Below are 12,896 nucleotides of genomic sequence, written 5' to 3' on the forward strand. Positions count from 1 at the left end.
AAAACCTTAACTCATGATGACTCCGAAACCTTGCCAGACATTTTTATAGCTAATTCTACATCCTAGAGACATAACTCTGAAGTATTTGGCTAACATTTTTCTGATATGAAATCATTGCTTTGCATTCTGCAGGGAGCTGCTGTGTATACCTCAGCTGGATTCAGTGTTCTGTGTTTTTCCTGAATTGCTAAGGCTGTTGTACAGACTTGTAGTGTTTAGGGTAACACTGCCTTTCTTTATTAGCATACTACTGGCATCAAAGGGACTGAGGTTGTTTCTTGCAGTGCCTGACAGAGCCTTTTTCACTGGGGACTTGTGAGGAGGAGGAGCAGGAGGAAGCCTGTTGGAAAAGGAAGCCTTGTTTTTTCTCTTAGTCTGTAGATGAATCATGTTCCCACCACTGCAATTAGGTTTCCAAACCTCCAAGGCTGCTGGTGCAGATCTGAAAGGGCAAGTAATGACGATCTTGAGAGAGCAGGGTAAAGGGTGTGGAGGCTGCAGAGGGCTGGGCTAGCTAGCGGCAGCCAGCTAGGGAGGGAGGGAGGGAGGGAGGACATCTGGAGGAGTGGTCTGTTTTCCTTGTACTCAGCCGTCCTTAGAGTTTTTTCAACTTAAGTCAAAATCCAGCCCTGCCGCTGAAGGAGCCGGAGACTGGCTTCAAAACTGGATACTCTAGAAAGTACCTCCAGATTTTTTTTTTTCTTTTTCCCCCTCCGTATAGGTTTCCTTGGTTTTGTTGTTTTAAGGAATTCTCTGGTGCTATCCCTTTGAAATAGCCACTTTTCTTTTTTTAAAAAGAGCCCTCTCTCTTCGTGGCAGAGTGCATACTGGGGTTTTATTACTGGCTCTGGGTTTTCTGGATACATGTGCCAACCATTATGCTTAGCCAGTTCGTCCTTAATTTTTCTACTGGAGTTCTCGGCAGTGATGGAAAAGATCTGTGCTTCTCTTCCAGTCAAGATCTGCACAGCAGCGATCTTAAGGCAGACTGCTTGTATTATGAACTATAAAGTCGTCGTCTCAGAGCGCTGAGGCTGCCAGAAAGTTCCCACATAGTTCACAGAATTGGAGTCTGCTTTTTCTTTCCTTGAGTTTTCTATATAGAGGAATCTGGAAGCAGAAGTCTCCTCCCGCCCACTGTGAGAAATTTGGATATTTTGGACCCGTGCGAGCATTGGTCCCTGGATTCAGCAGATATTTGTCTGCATTTTGTCTCTTCTTTTCTGCATCTGTACAAAATGTATGAGCGGCACAAAAGGCGCTATAGCCTGTGTGACATCTCCAAGGTGGACAGGACTGTCGATGTGGTGTTGCTGAAGGTAAGAAGGGGCCACACCTCATACAGTCTGAAAGTCGCCAGGAAGACTTCGCTCTGTGTCCTTACTGCCAGGTCTTGGTCCTTCCTAAACTAGGATGAAGTGTGAGAAAGCTTGAGCTAACAGTGATAGAAGAGCAAGAGGGGGGATTTTAAAAGAGTGTGGGGGGGGGAGGATCTGCATCAAAACACTTGTTACCAAAATACAAATTAAATACAAATTTACTTGCTCTAAAGTTGGATCTAAACAATCCCAAAGTAGGACTTCATTCTCAGAGCTGCCCTTGCTAGATGCCTGTTTTCTGTTGCTTGCCCCATCCCACACCTCAGTTCCACCTCCTTTTTGCCTGAATCTCTTTCTCTGTGAGCTTTCCTTTCCATCTGTCTCTTTGTCCTTTTGTCTGTGTATGTCTTTGGTCTTTCCTATCTGCTGTTCTCCTCTCATTCTTAGTCCTCCAGGGGAAAGAGAAGTCAGTATTCTTTTTTAACTGTTTCTAGTTGACTCTTTTTTGCCTTAGCTTCTAACCAGTGATAAGCTGCATTGTACTTGTTTGATTTCATGTCATTAGTAATGTTGGGTATCTAAGCAGGAAGGGGCGGAGACTCTGGACAGGCTAATTGTTCACAGAAGTCATCCTTGAATCTAAAATTAGTAAGGACTTCTACATTTGGTAAGGCCAGAGTCTGGGAATGTTGGACAACTCATGAAGTACTTTTTGGAAGTTTAGCTGTTTTCTGGCAAAGGCAGGGAAATTGGAAGCCAGCCAAGTACTTCACCGATGCCAAATAACCTACCTGAATGTCTAAATGTTAAGTAGAAAAGGGGTAATTTTGGATAAAGTGCTCATATAATGTCTGGGTTAAATAAACAGTGGAAGTTTATTGTTAGTGTATCAATTCTGTTTACTGCTTGAGGTAACCCACTTTCTTTTAAGACATTTCAATTTTTTGTTGTTGTATGTTGTATGGCTCACCTCTTGTAGTCAGAGGACAGCTTATGGGAGTTTGTTCTGTCTTTCCACCTTGTGGGTCCTGGGGATCAAACTCAGGTCATCAGGCTTAACAGCAAACACCTTTACCCACTGAGCCACATCCCCTTCCCCTTTGAGATAAGCAACTACTAAACTTGCTAAAGCAGCACGGGCTAGTATAAATTCAGACCTTCTTCCCTTGGCAGCCTAGGCTAGCCTAACATTCAAATCTTCCCTTGGCCTCTCAGGTATGGGTTACCATACTTATCCTTTCCCTAAGAGAAGCTGGCAAATGAGCTCAGAAACTTAGACACAGAAGCCAGTGAATTCCACATTGGGTGTGGTACTGGAGAGGTGTGATTTGTGGTGGTGTGGTGTCACTGCCCCTCAGTAATCACTGTCAGGTGGTTTAACTTGCCAGGCCTACTTTGTAATTTGGTGTTTTGAACTTGCTCCAAAGATGATGTTGGTTTTAATTTTTCTGAAAAGTCATTTCCTCTGAAAGATAACAATTATCTTTTGATTTTTTTTTTTTTTTTTTTTTTTTTTTTTTTTTTTTTGCCCTCTTATATAAGAAATCTAGAGCCTACTTTCTAGGATCTTTGTCTTGTGCTGTCATGGCCTTTTCATTTAACAGGGAAGGGCGGAGCGTTCTCATTCTTCTGTCAGAGGACTCGCTCCTGCCTTTCTTCTCTTTGCCCTCCCTCTGTGTGTGGGGGGGTTTTTTTTGGGGGGGTGTCAGGGGAGACAGAAGAAAGCAAAAGAAGGGTACAATTTAGGTGGCAGAAGTGGGGGGAAGGGACAAGTCATGGCTGTAGTGATAAATAGCAAACTATAATGATATGCATATTAAAATGGTATAATGAAAACCAGTATTTTATATTTAAAGTAATAAGTAGGGGCTGGAGAGAGACTCCGTGGTTAAGGGCACATGTTGCTTTTGGAGAAGACCTGGGTTTGATTCCCAGTGTACACATGGTGACTCACAGCCATGTCTAACTCCAGTTCCAGGACATCCACGGCTCTCTTCTGATTGGCACATGCATCGGATGTGCACTTGGGGCACATATGTATATACAGGCAAAATATTCTTATAAAATAAACAAAATTTTAAAAATTAATCTAAGAAGAATGCTAAAAAATATGTAGTATCATACAGCTTAGTTGGATATTAAAGCTTTATATGAGTTAACTCAGTTCCGACTTCTTAATTTGTAGTCACTATTTTTATATTTCCCTTTTCTTATAATTTATTTGACTTGAACGTTATTTGTCAGGCAGTGAGTATTTTACCCCATTTCCTGTGAGGAAATACTAGAACCATGACTGAGAACTGAGGGGCCGAGTCTAAGAGAATCTTTCTAAGAGCAGTAGTAACAGAGAAACAATTAGACTGCTTCATTCAGGCCAGTGCTGCAGAGGCTGAGATGTCTGCCTCCATGAAGGATGAAGGAAGGGTTCTAGAAACAGTGAACAGAGTCCCTGAGGAAGAGAAACTGACGGGTACTTCCTGACAGATCGGAGCATTCTGTATAACATGCTGCAAGTCAATTGTAAAAAGACTGGAGCCAGAACTGATGTGCAAATGCAGACAGCCATGGCGAGGATCTTTTTCCTCTTTGCTCTAACAGAAAAGGTCGTTCTGGCAGTGTGGGGATGGATATAGTAGGCTGCCATTATGGCAGGCCCCAACATGGTCAGATGACTTTGTGGAGGAAAATAAGGAGAGAATAGACACTGAGACATAGTGTGCAATGTTTGCAGTCTTAATCATTGCCCCTCCTCACATACAAGAAAACAGGTTAGAATAGCCAGTGATTCTTTCATATGTAATCAGTAATAGGATTCACAGCCAGCATGTTGTCTTGGTGTCCTAAGGCTCCCTTGAGTTGACCCGTTCCTTTTATTATATGAGCATATACACAGAAACATACACACACACACACACACACACACACATCAACATATATGATTTTCTATCATGGACTTGTATTGCAAGAAGTCTTAGGCATATTGTTGGTTGATTCTTCCCCAATATGGGAATTCTTTTTATGACACTTTAGATAGGTGTATTAAAGCAAGAGTTCATTTTGCGTCACAGTTTGTAGCAAGTTTTCCCTATAATTCTTCTGCCTTCTCCTCTCCCTTCCTCTCAGTGGTGTTCTCCAATTACTCTGACATTATTTTGAATTTCAGTATTTTCTGTTAGCATTTTAAAATTCATACGGGGGGCTAGGAAATGAAGTACCTGGGTTTAGGTCCCTTAAGTCTGTGTAAGGGTCAGGCATGGCAGTGCACACCTGTAGTTCTGTGCTGGGGAGATGGAGACAGGAGAATTCCTGAGGCTTGCTGACTAGCCAGGCTAGCTGACAAAGATCAATAGGTTCAGAGGGAGATTGTCTGAATTGTAAAATAGAGTTTGATGGAGGAAGATATCAACATTGCGCTCTGGCTTCCTTACGTGTGTGCAAAGATTCCAGTGGATGCATGTACCACTTAAATACTCAGGTGATCCTCTACATTCTCACCATACTTTTACATAGAAGTTTACAAAGTTGCTCATTTTGAATCTTTATCCGTGTACCTGTACATATAGAATGAGATATAGTAACCTTATATTTAAACATAATAGATTTTTTAAAACAAATTTACTGCCTTGACTCTGATTGGCATTGAACTTGTTGTACAGCCCGAGCTGGCTGGAACTCACAGAGATCCACCTGCTTCTGCCCTCTAAGTGCTGGCATTGAAGGTGTGGGCCATCATGTCTAGCTTTAATAGATATTTCTTGATTGAAAGGAATTGATGTTTTAAGATTTGTAAATACAGATTCATAAGCCTTGTGCTAACATAATTTTAATTAACTTTAATGTAAAAATAACTAATAACTTCAATGTAAAAATATAGAAATGGAATACAACAGTACTCTCAAGGTTTAGCTTGTGAACTGTTTGCTTTGTTACCCCATACTTAGAGCTCCAGTTCCTAACCTTTGACATTCATTTAATTCCCAGTGGATTAGTGTCAACGTTCCTCATTTGTGTTATATACCTGAACTTTCTCTGGCATACTCTAAATTCTGATCTACATTGTTTATCACATCTGTGTAATTAGTCTTGTCTGTCTATCTGCCTGTAAGAGTCAGGGTATCAGTCGCCCAAACTAGCCTTGAACTCACTACATAGCTGAGGCTGACTTTAAATTTCTGATAGTCCTACCTCCACCTCCCAGGCGCCATGATTAGAGGCCTGACTCTATTCCATGCAAGGCATTCTGAAGAGTCTTATAAAAAAAGAGAGCCAAGCTGGATAGTCCTCCCCTGGTCCCCTAACCAAGGATACTACTCATCCTTGGTTGACATCCCTTTTCCTATACATATGACATTCCTCCCTTGCCTCCTCTTTCTTGATACAGACATGGCTTCTGGCTCTTGGGATAAATAGTTTGCAACTATGAATCATATGTTTAAAATGTGATATGAAATAATTTTAATTGTTGGCAGGGGCCCTTTGGTACCAGCATGCCCTTTTCCTCATTGTTCTTCAAGAAGTTAATGTTGACTTCATGTGTTGACTGATGAGACCTTCCATAGCAGACTGAGACTGAGGCAAATAAGAGCATCCTTAGAAGACAAGTGCTATGGCTTACTCCCAAACTAGCACACCAAAAAGGAGGAGCTGTGTGTGACCAGACTTGTAAACAAAAAAATTAGTGCCTGGTTTAGGGTAATTTTAGGATCTACTTGTGTCTAGTAATTTAATAAGTTTGAGTACCTGGAAAACACAAACCTATTATTAATAGTAACATTAATCTTAATGTCACTGAAAATTTAATGAAAGCAAAAATTGTAGTAGCTAACAATTCAGAATGCTAGTTTAATGGTCATGGGATTTCTGAGTCTTTATGAAAACTGGAAATACGTAGAAAATGGCAGTCCTCTCTGTGTGCTCATTGCTTAGGTAGGCCATACAGTCACATTAGCTGAAGTGCAGAACGAGTAGTCTGTCTCTGGCCCTAGGGAAGGCTTAGCAAAAGCCTTTCCTAGAGAAATCTGCATCCTTTAAAAATTTGCAGGCAGATTAGAACAACTGAAGGACATACAGAGGCCAGGGCTAACGGCAGCCAGATGTAGTTTCTCAGGTACATTGTGGTTACCTGATGGGATTTGTAAGTCAAATGTTGGCAGATATTCAGATGGTGGATTTTTGCTTCCTTTTCTTCAGCCTTGTATCTTTGGATTGTCTAAAACGGTTGCAGAGGAAATGACTGTTTGTGGTGGCTGGGAAGACTGGGTGTTGCCGTAGCCAGTATTATTAGAATGTTCACTTACAGTCAGTCTCACTGACAGTGCCAGAAACAAGACAATGCAAAAACATGTGCCTCTGTTTCCAAACTGGTAGAACCTCACAGAGGTCCCCGGCTGCACTGAAGGAATGACTGGGTCTTCGTTTCTTACAGTGTGTGTACCTTCCATTCTCCTGTACTCTGTACATGGCACCTCCCTAGAACCTGGAGCACTGAGTCTGAGTGGTATCTGAACTGCAGTTTGTGGCAGTCCCTATGGGCAGAGCAAAAGGTGATAGCAAGTTTTTTAATGCTATGAGTGACTTCTCTCTCCAAATGATACAGGTACTAAAATCTATTTCTAACCTTTTTCTACCTGCTAAGTAAAGCTTCTGAATCACCTTGAACTAGTCTCTACTTTTCCTATTCACTGAGTCACCTGCCCACTCTGTATTTTATTCATAGCTCTGTGGTTACATGAGAGCAGAATCTATGTGGGGAATCTCATTATCCTTATATCATCTTCATTTTTTATTAACCATTCAGATGCTAGCGGTGTCCATGGTGATTGCTTAACCTCCTCAGAATTGGATTTAAAAAATAACAACAACAACAAAAAAAGTGTAGTGCAAGGAAGCAGTTTATTTTTTAGTCTGTAAACACCTTGGCTATAGAGATAATTTTGGGGAATGACAAACATTGCTTTATTCAGAAATACCTGTTAACTTTTGATTTCCTACACGTGTCAAAAGTGTTACCACACGTGCTCACAGTTCTTGGCGTTATATCTGATCAACAGCAAGCATGTGAAAATACTTCTAATGGAGCCACATAGTGTGGCTCTTAGTTGCCATGGTAATGAGGCTGTGGAAGTGAACAATAAAACTGAGAGGGGGGGCAAACCTGTGTGCCGCATCAGCGATTCCAAAATAGGGCAAGAGGAGCGACTATTTTTTTAAACCAATGTCTATGTCTTGAGCAGCTTACTTACATTGTAAGCACAGTATTATCCACACATGAATATGATATGCTCGATTGCTTTTACACAGGATGTGGTTGAAAGTGCTGATGCATGGTTTAGCATTCTTTCTTTACCCGATGCAGCATGGAGATTGCCCTCTGGCTAATGGCATTGACCATGAATGGTAGCATCTGGCTCAGATTACTGGCTATAATTTTGCCTTTGTGGGATGCCTGTCAACTTTTGTTTTTAAAAAAAAAAAAGTTTGCATCTCTTAACTGTTCTACACTCACTTTTTAATCTGTGATATGATATACATAATTTACCATTTTAACTACTTTTGGGTACACTACACAGTTTCGTGTTATCAACAGTTATATTTTTTATAAGCATCACAACTAGATAGATGAAAACATTTCTGTTTTCCCAGAGTGGGACTTCTCACCTGTTAAACAATAAGTCTCCATTCCCGTCCCCTGGAAACCACCATTCTGCTTCCTGTCTAATTCTGACTGCTCTGGGGGCCTGTGTAAGTGGAGTCAGGCAGTATTTATTCATGTGGCTGGCTGTCTTACATCACTCAGCTTAACATCTGAAGTTCATACAAATTGTAAGATGTGTCGGGGTTTCTCTTTTAAGGGTGAATAACATTCTTTGTAACTTCATATTCTTTATCTGTTCACACACCGACTGTTGTGAGTGGTGTCACTCTGACCGTTGTGTGTACCTGTTTTGAATCCCTGCTTTCACTCTTTGGGTGTATGACCAGAATTGAAATCGCTGAGCCGAGGTAATTATGGTTTTTAGGAATGACTACATTGTTTGCCATAGTGTCTCTTTCATTTTACATGGTTTTCTACCAGCAGTTTCAAAAGACTTCCAGTTTCTCTGCATTCCCAAATAACAGCCTAAGGGTTGTGAGGTGATGGCCCATTCTGGTTTTGTTGTTGTTGTTGTTGTTGTTGTTCTCATTTTGTTTTGTTTTGTTTTGGACTTTGCAGCCTGGGCCCTTTATTTCTCTTTGTACATTAGGCCATGAATTCATAGGGAATGGGCTCCAGCAGCTCAGGCTCTTTTCCGTTAGTCCTCACAAAGTGGGCGTCTCTGGGTGGCGCAGGCTGGCGCTTCAGCTGAACCCAGGTGCCCTTCTCCGTGGCTTCCTTTTTCTTCTGATCGTTCTCCTCCACCCGCTTCAGGAAGCCGTCTCTGCTCTTCGAGTGCTTGATGTGCTCAATCCGCACACTGATCCTCTTAGCCAGAATCTTGCCCTTAACTTGCTTGTTTACAGTGATGCTCACCGCATGCTGGGTGATACTGTAGACTCTTCCGGTTTTCCATGGTAACACTTCCGGGGCGTTCCTTTCTGAACAGTGCTCATTCCCTTGATGTCTATAATATCACCCTTCTTGTAGATTCGCATGTATGTGGCCAAAGGCACACTCCATGTTTCCTAAAAGGCCTAGAGAACATAGACCGAGTGCCTCTCCTCTTTCCCTTTGTGTTCCTCATGTTGGCGAGTTAACTAGAAGATGGCTTCTGCGGCCAAAAAGCCCATTCTGGTTTTGATTTGCATTTCCCCTGTGTACACTTTTATGCTATTTGTATTCATAAGAAGCCAGTGAGTTGAGCTGTCTTAAGCTAATCTCATCTACAAATAATGTGTTATCTATTAACTAAGTCTTGGATCTATACACACTCTTTTAAATCTACCGAACAGTATGTGAAACTAGACTAAAAACTTTTCCCACCTCTTTCCCCTTGTTGAGGCTTTTGTCAAACTGTTACATCTCAGATTCAACCAAGTTAAAGCATCATCTTTTCCTCTAAATTTTCTGCATCTGTTTATTGTGGATCCCCCCCATGTCCCATTTTCTGGATTCTACCTTTTCCCAGTTCTCCATTTACATCTTTGTCTGTGTTCTAAAGGAAGCCTTCGTGTGCTGCACTAGACCAGAGTAGCTCAGATTCCTGTTCTCTGGTCTTTTGTCTCTGATAACCCCACTCTCCAGGTTCCCATTTGTGTCTGTATTTCTATAGTGACTTTCTCAGTACTGTACTAAACTTGTTCCCCTTGCCATCACCCCAGAGAGTAAAGCTTGCTTCCATTTCAGCCCTGTCTTTTGTTTCTAAATATCAGATGCAAAAGTCTACATAGGCTTCAGAGCCAGGGGTTGTAATACACATGATGCGTGTGCCCAACAAAGGTACCATGGCTTCCCTTAAGTCCCTAACAGTCTTGTTACTCAGAGGGCTTTGAAGCCCCTCCCCTTTTTTCTTTCATTGAAGATATTTTTTCTTACATAATAAATCGTGATTATAGTTTCCCTCCCTGTACTCCTCCCAGCTCCTCCCCAGTTCCCCTGCCATCTGTATCCACCCCTTTCTGTCCCTCAGTAGACAACGATCTTCTAAATAATTAAAACAAAATAAGATTAAAAAACTAACACATTGAAGAAAAGACACACACACACACACACACACACACACACACAAAAGCAAGTACAGATACAGAAATTTATTCATTTGCACACTCCAGAATCACATACAAATACTAGATTGGAAGCCATAATGTTTAGGCAGAGGATCTGAAAGACAAAACGGGAGAATAAAATGTAAATAAAATTTCAAAAATGATAAGATTTAGAAGAAAATAAGTCCTGACAGGACATTATGTGACAAGACTCCAAAGATACCATTGAAAGTTTGGGTTCTGTTTTCATCTGCTGCTGAGCATGCAGTCTGCTCTCAAGAGTGCTTTGTTTCCCCAGTGAGACTCCGTGGAGGAAACTAATTCAGTTGGATAGCTTCTGGGTTGGGGCAGGATGGACGGCTACTGATACAGAGCCATCAGGCCCTGTGCGCGCCGCCTCCCTCAGTCTTTATGAGGGCTGGGATGTGTCTTAACTGTTTTGCTCATGATTTTTTTTTTTCCACTTGTGACTCTAGTTAGAGACTGTTGTTAATTTCCATGTGAGAGCTAGAAATGGAATCCAGATCCTTTGGAAGAAAAGTGAGTGTTCATAACTATTGAGCCATTTCTGCAGACCAGGAGCAGGTTTTTTACAGTTGATTTTTACTTCTCCGTAACAGCAGACACAATGGATATGGCTCCCCTTTTAGCTTATTGCTTCCTGAGCTTCAGTAAAATGAATTCCCCACAGTTCTATGGCTTCTAGGTTAGTGTGCATAGTGTATGTAATATCTTGACTCAGTCTACCTGCTGGGGGGAGTGCACACATGCGTGTTCACAATCATGCATTTCTACCTGCCTGACTTAAATATAACATTTGTAACTTGACCAGAAAAGATGTATGTAGGGCTAGAATTTTTGTCCACAGTAACACGTACTGTCTTGGTCGGCACATGGTGCGTAGTCTACAAGATGCTAGAGCCAGCTGATTGACCACACTGAAACAGTCTTCTCATGTAAATGCTCAGTTGTCTGAGGACAAGTTTTTTAACTTCCTCAGTTTTAAGATGTGGTATAATCCTAGAACACAGAAGGTGTTTAACTTTTTTTTTTTTTTTAAGAAAAAAATAAAGCTATCTATGATGGGCATCCCCTAGTGCCTTATTGTTTTTTTTAATGTATTTTTTATTTTAAAAGAAAAACATGCTTTAGGAGAGATGCAAGGCTACCTTGTTTTGATGACCCCCCCCCCAAAAAAAAATCACAGATAAGAACAAAAATATTGGCAAAATGTGGCAAAATCACTAAACGGTATAGCCATTTAGAAAACAACCCAAAGTTCCCAAAAACTGGAATCTAAGCATAGTTAAACAATCCATTTCTAGGTATATTCTTAAGGGAAATAAAAACAGCTGTCTTCAGAAAAGCTTGTATGAGTCATGTATATAAAATGTTCATAGTATTATTTATTCATAGCAGCTAGAAAGTCAAGACAACCTAGATGTTTAAAATTAGACAAATAGAGAAGTAAAATGTAGGTATAGCCTTACAGTGAAATATTATTTGGAAGTAATACAACACTAAATCTACAACATAGGTGAATATTGAGTACATTTTGCTAAGTGAAAGAAACATCACAAAAGACTAACAAGTACATGGCTGTATTTATAAGAACTGTCTATAGTAGGCAGATTAGTAGACAGAAGATGGCTCAGTGCTTGCCTAGGACCAAGAGAGAAAGATTTAAATGTTTCTTGCCATGGCAGTGCTCTGAAAGTAGATGGTGGTGGTGATGATACAGCTCGGCGAGTAGTCTGAATGACTTTTTTGCGGGATTTAAATAAAAATACTAAAACGCAAAATTTTACAGTTGAACATGCTTAGTTGCATGCATGTTTTCTTGCATGCATGCAAAATAAACACAGGCTGCATCCTGAATTCTTTGGAAGAGAAAAAGAACATAAGCGGAAGAGCAAGTGAATCCAGAGAACTTGTTTAAAAGACAGTTTTCATGTAATACATTTTGATCATGTTTTCCCCAAACTCCTCCCAGATCCTCACCACCTCCCTACCCACCCAACTCTATGTTTTCTTCTCTCTCTCAAACAGAAACAAAACAGTAAGACAATAAAAAATACTAAAACGAAAGCCTACAAAAAGTCCAGCAATAACAGCAAAAACCATGGAGTTCATTTTGTGATGACCAACTACTCCTGGACGCTGGGCCTGCCCTGATTTATATACCCAGGGACACTTAATTGAAGAAAACTGATTTCCCCTTTTCCAGCAGTTATCTGCTGCAAATAGCTTCTTTGTGCACTTACTGTCTGTGCTGGGACCCTGACTGGCTTTGCAGATCCTGTGCAATGGTGCCAGTCTCTGAGTTCCTACGGATCTGGGAAACACTGTTCCCCTGCAATCTTCCACCACCTCTGGCTCATACAGTCTTTTTATCTCCTCTCCCTCAAAGGTCCCTGCCCCTTGAGGGGTTTGGTGAAAGCATCCTATTTAGGACTAACTGCTTCAGAGTCTCTTAATTACTTTTTGTATATTGTGCAGTTGTGGGTCTCTGTATTGATTCCCATCTACTGCAAGAAGAAGCTTCTCTGATGAGAGTTGAACGAGGGTATCTGTGGGTACAGCAGTATACCATTAGTCGTTTCGTGCAGGCAGATGGCTGTTGTAAGCTCCAGGGTTTGTAGCTGGGTTATCCTGATCCTTGCCTTCTCTGATAGTTTGAAGAGTACTTTCCAGTACCCTGAATGTTACATATGAATGTTGGGCATGAAGCTTTTATCTAGAGTTTATCTAACAATACTGTACTAATGTTGGTGTTCGGTTTTTCAAAACAGGGTTTCTCTGTGTAACCCTGGCTGTTCTGGACTCTTTGTGGACCAGGCTAGCCTCAAACTCACCGAGATCAACCTGCTTCTGCATCCTGGGTGCTGGAGTTAG

General features: G+C 41.2%; 1 protein-coding gene and 1 pseudogene across 3 annotated transcripts in view; one reads left to right on the plus strand and one right to left on the minus strand.

Annotated features, from left to right (window-relative positions):
- Nucleotides 1-12,896, plus strand: part of AKAP13 (A-kinase anchoring protein 13) — a 274,955-nt gene that overhangs the window by 171,237 nt on the left and 90,822 nt on the right. Inside the window, exon 1 of one of the 2 annotated variants that reach the window (XM_080914649.1) lies at nt 1,200-1,319. The exons of the other annotated variant lie outside the window; for it this stretch is intronic. Coding sequence (XP_080770775.1) covers nt 1,239-1,319 — 81 coding nt within the window. The 5' untranslated portion in view covers nt 1,200-1,238. Of the gene's footprint in view, nt 1-1,199; nt 1,320-12,896 lie in introns of those variants that run through there. 2 annotated transcript variants of the gene reach the window in all.
- On the minus strand, nt 8,560-9,040 carry LOC308419086 (large ribosomal subunit protein eL21-like; annotated as a pseudogene). The gene has a single exon. The product of its transcript is annotated as a large ribosomal subunit protein eL21-like (transcript).

The sequence above is a fragment of the Micromys minutus genome (genome assembly GCF_963924665.1).
Source record: "Micromys minutus genome assembly, chromosome: 3".
NCBI lineage: Eukaryota > Metazoa > Chordata > Mammalia > Rodentia > Muridae > Micromys > Micromys minutus.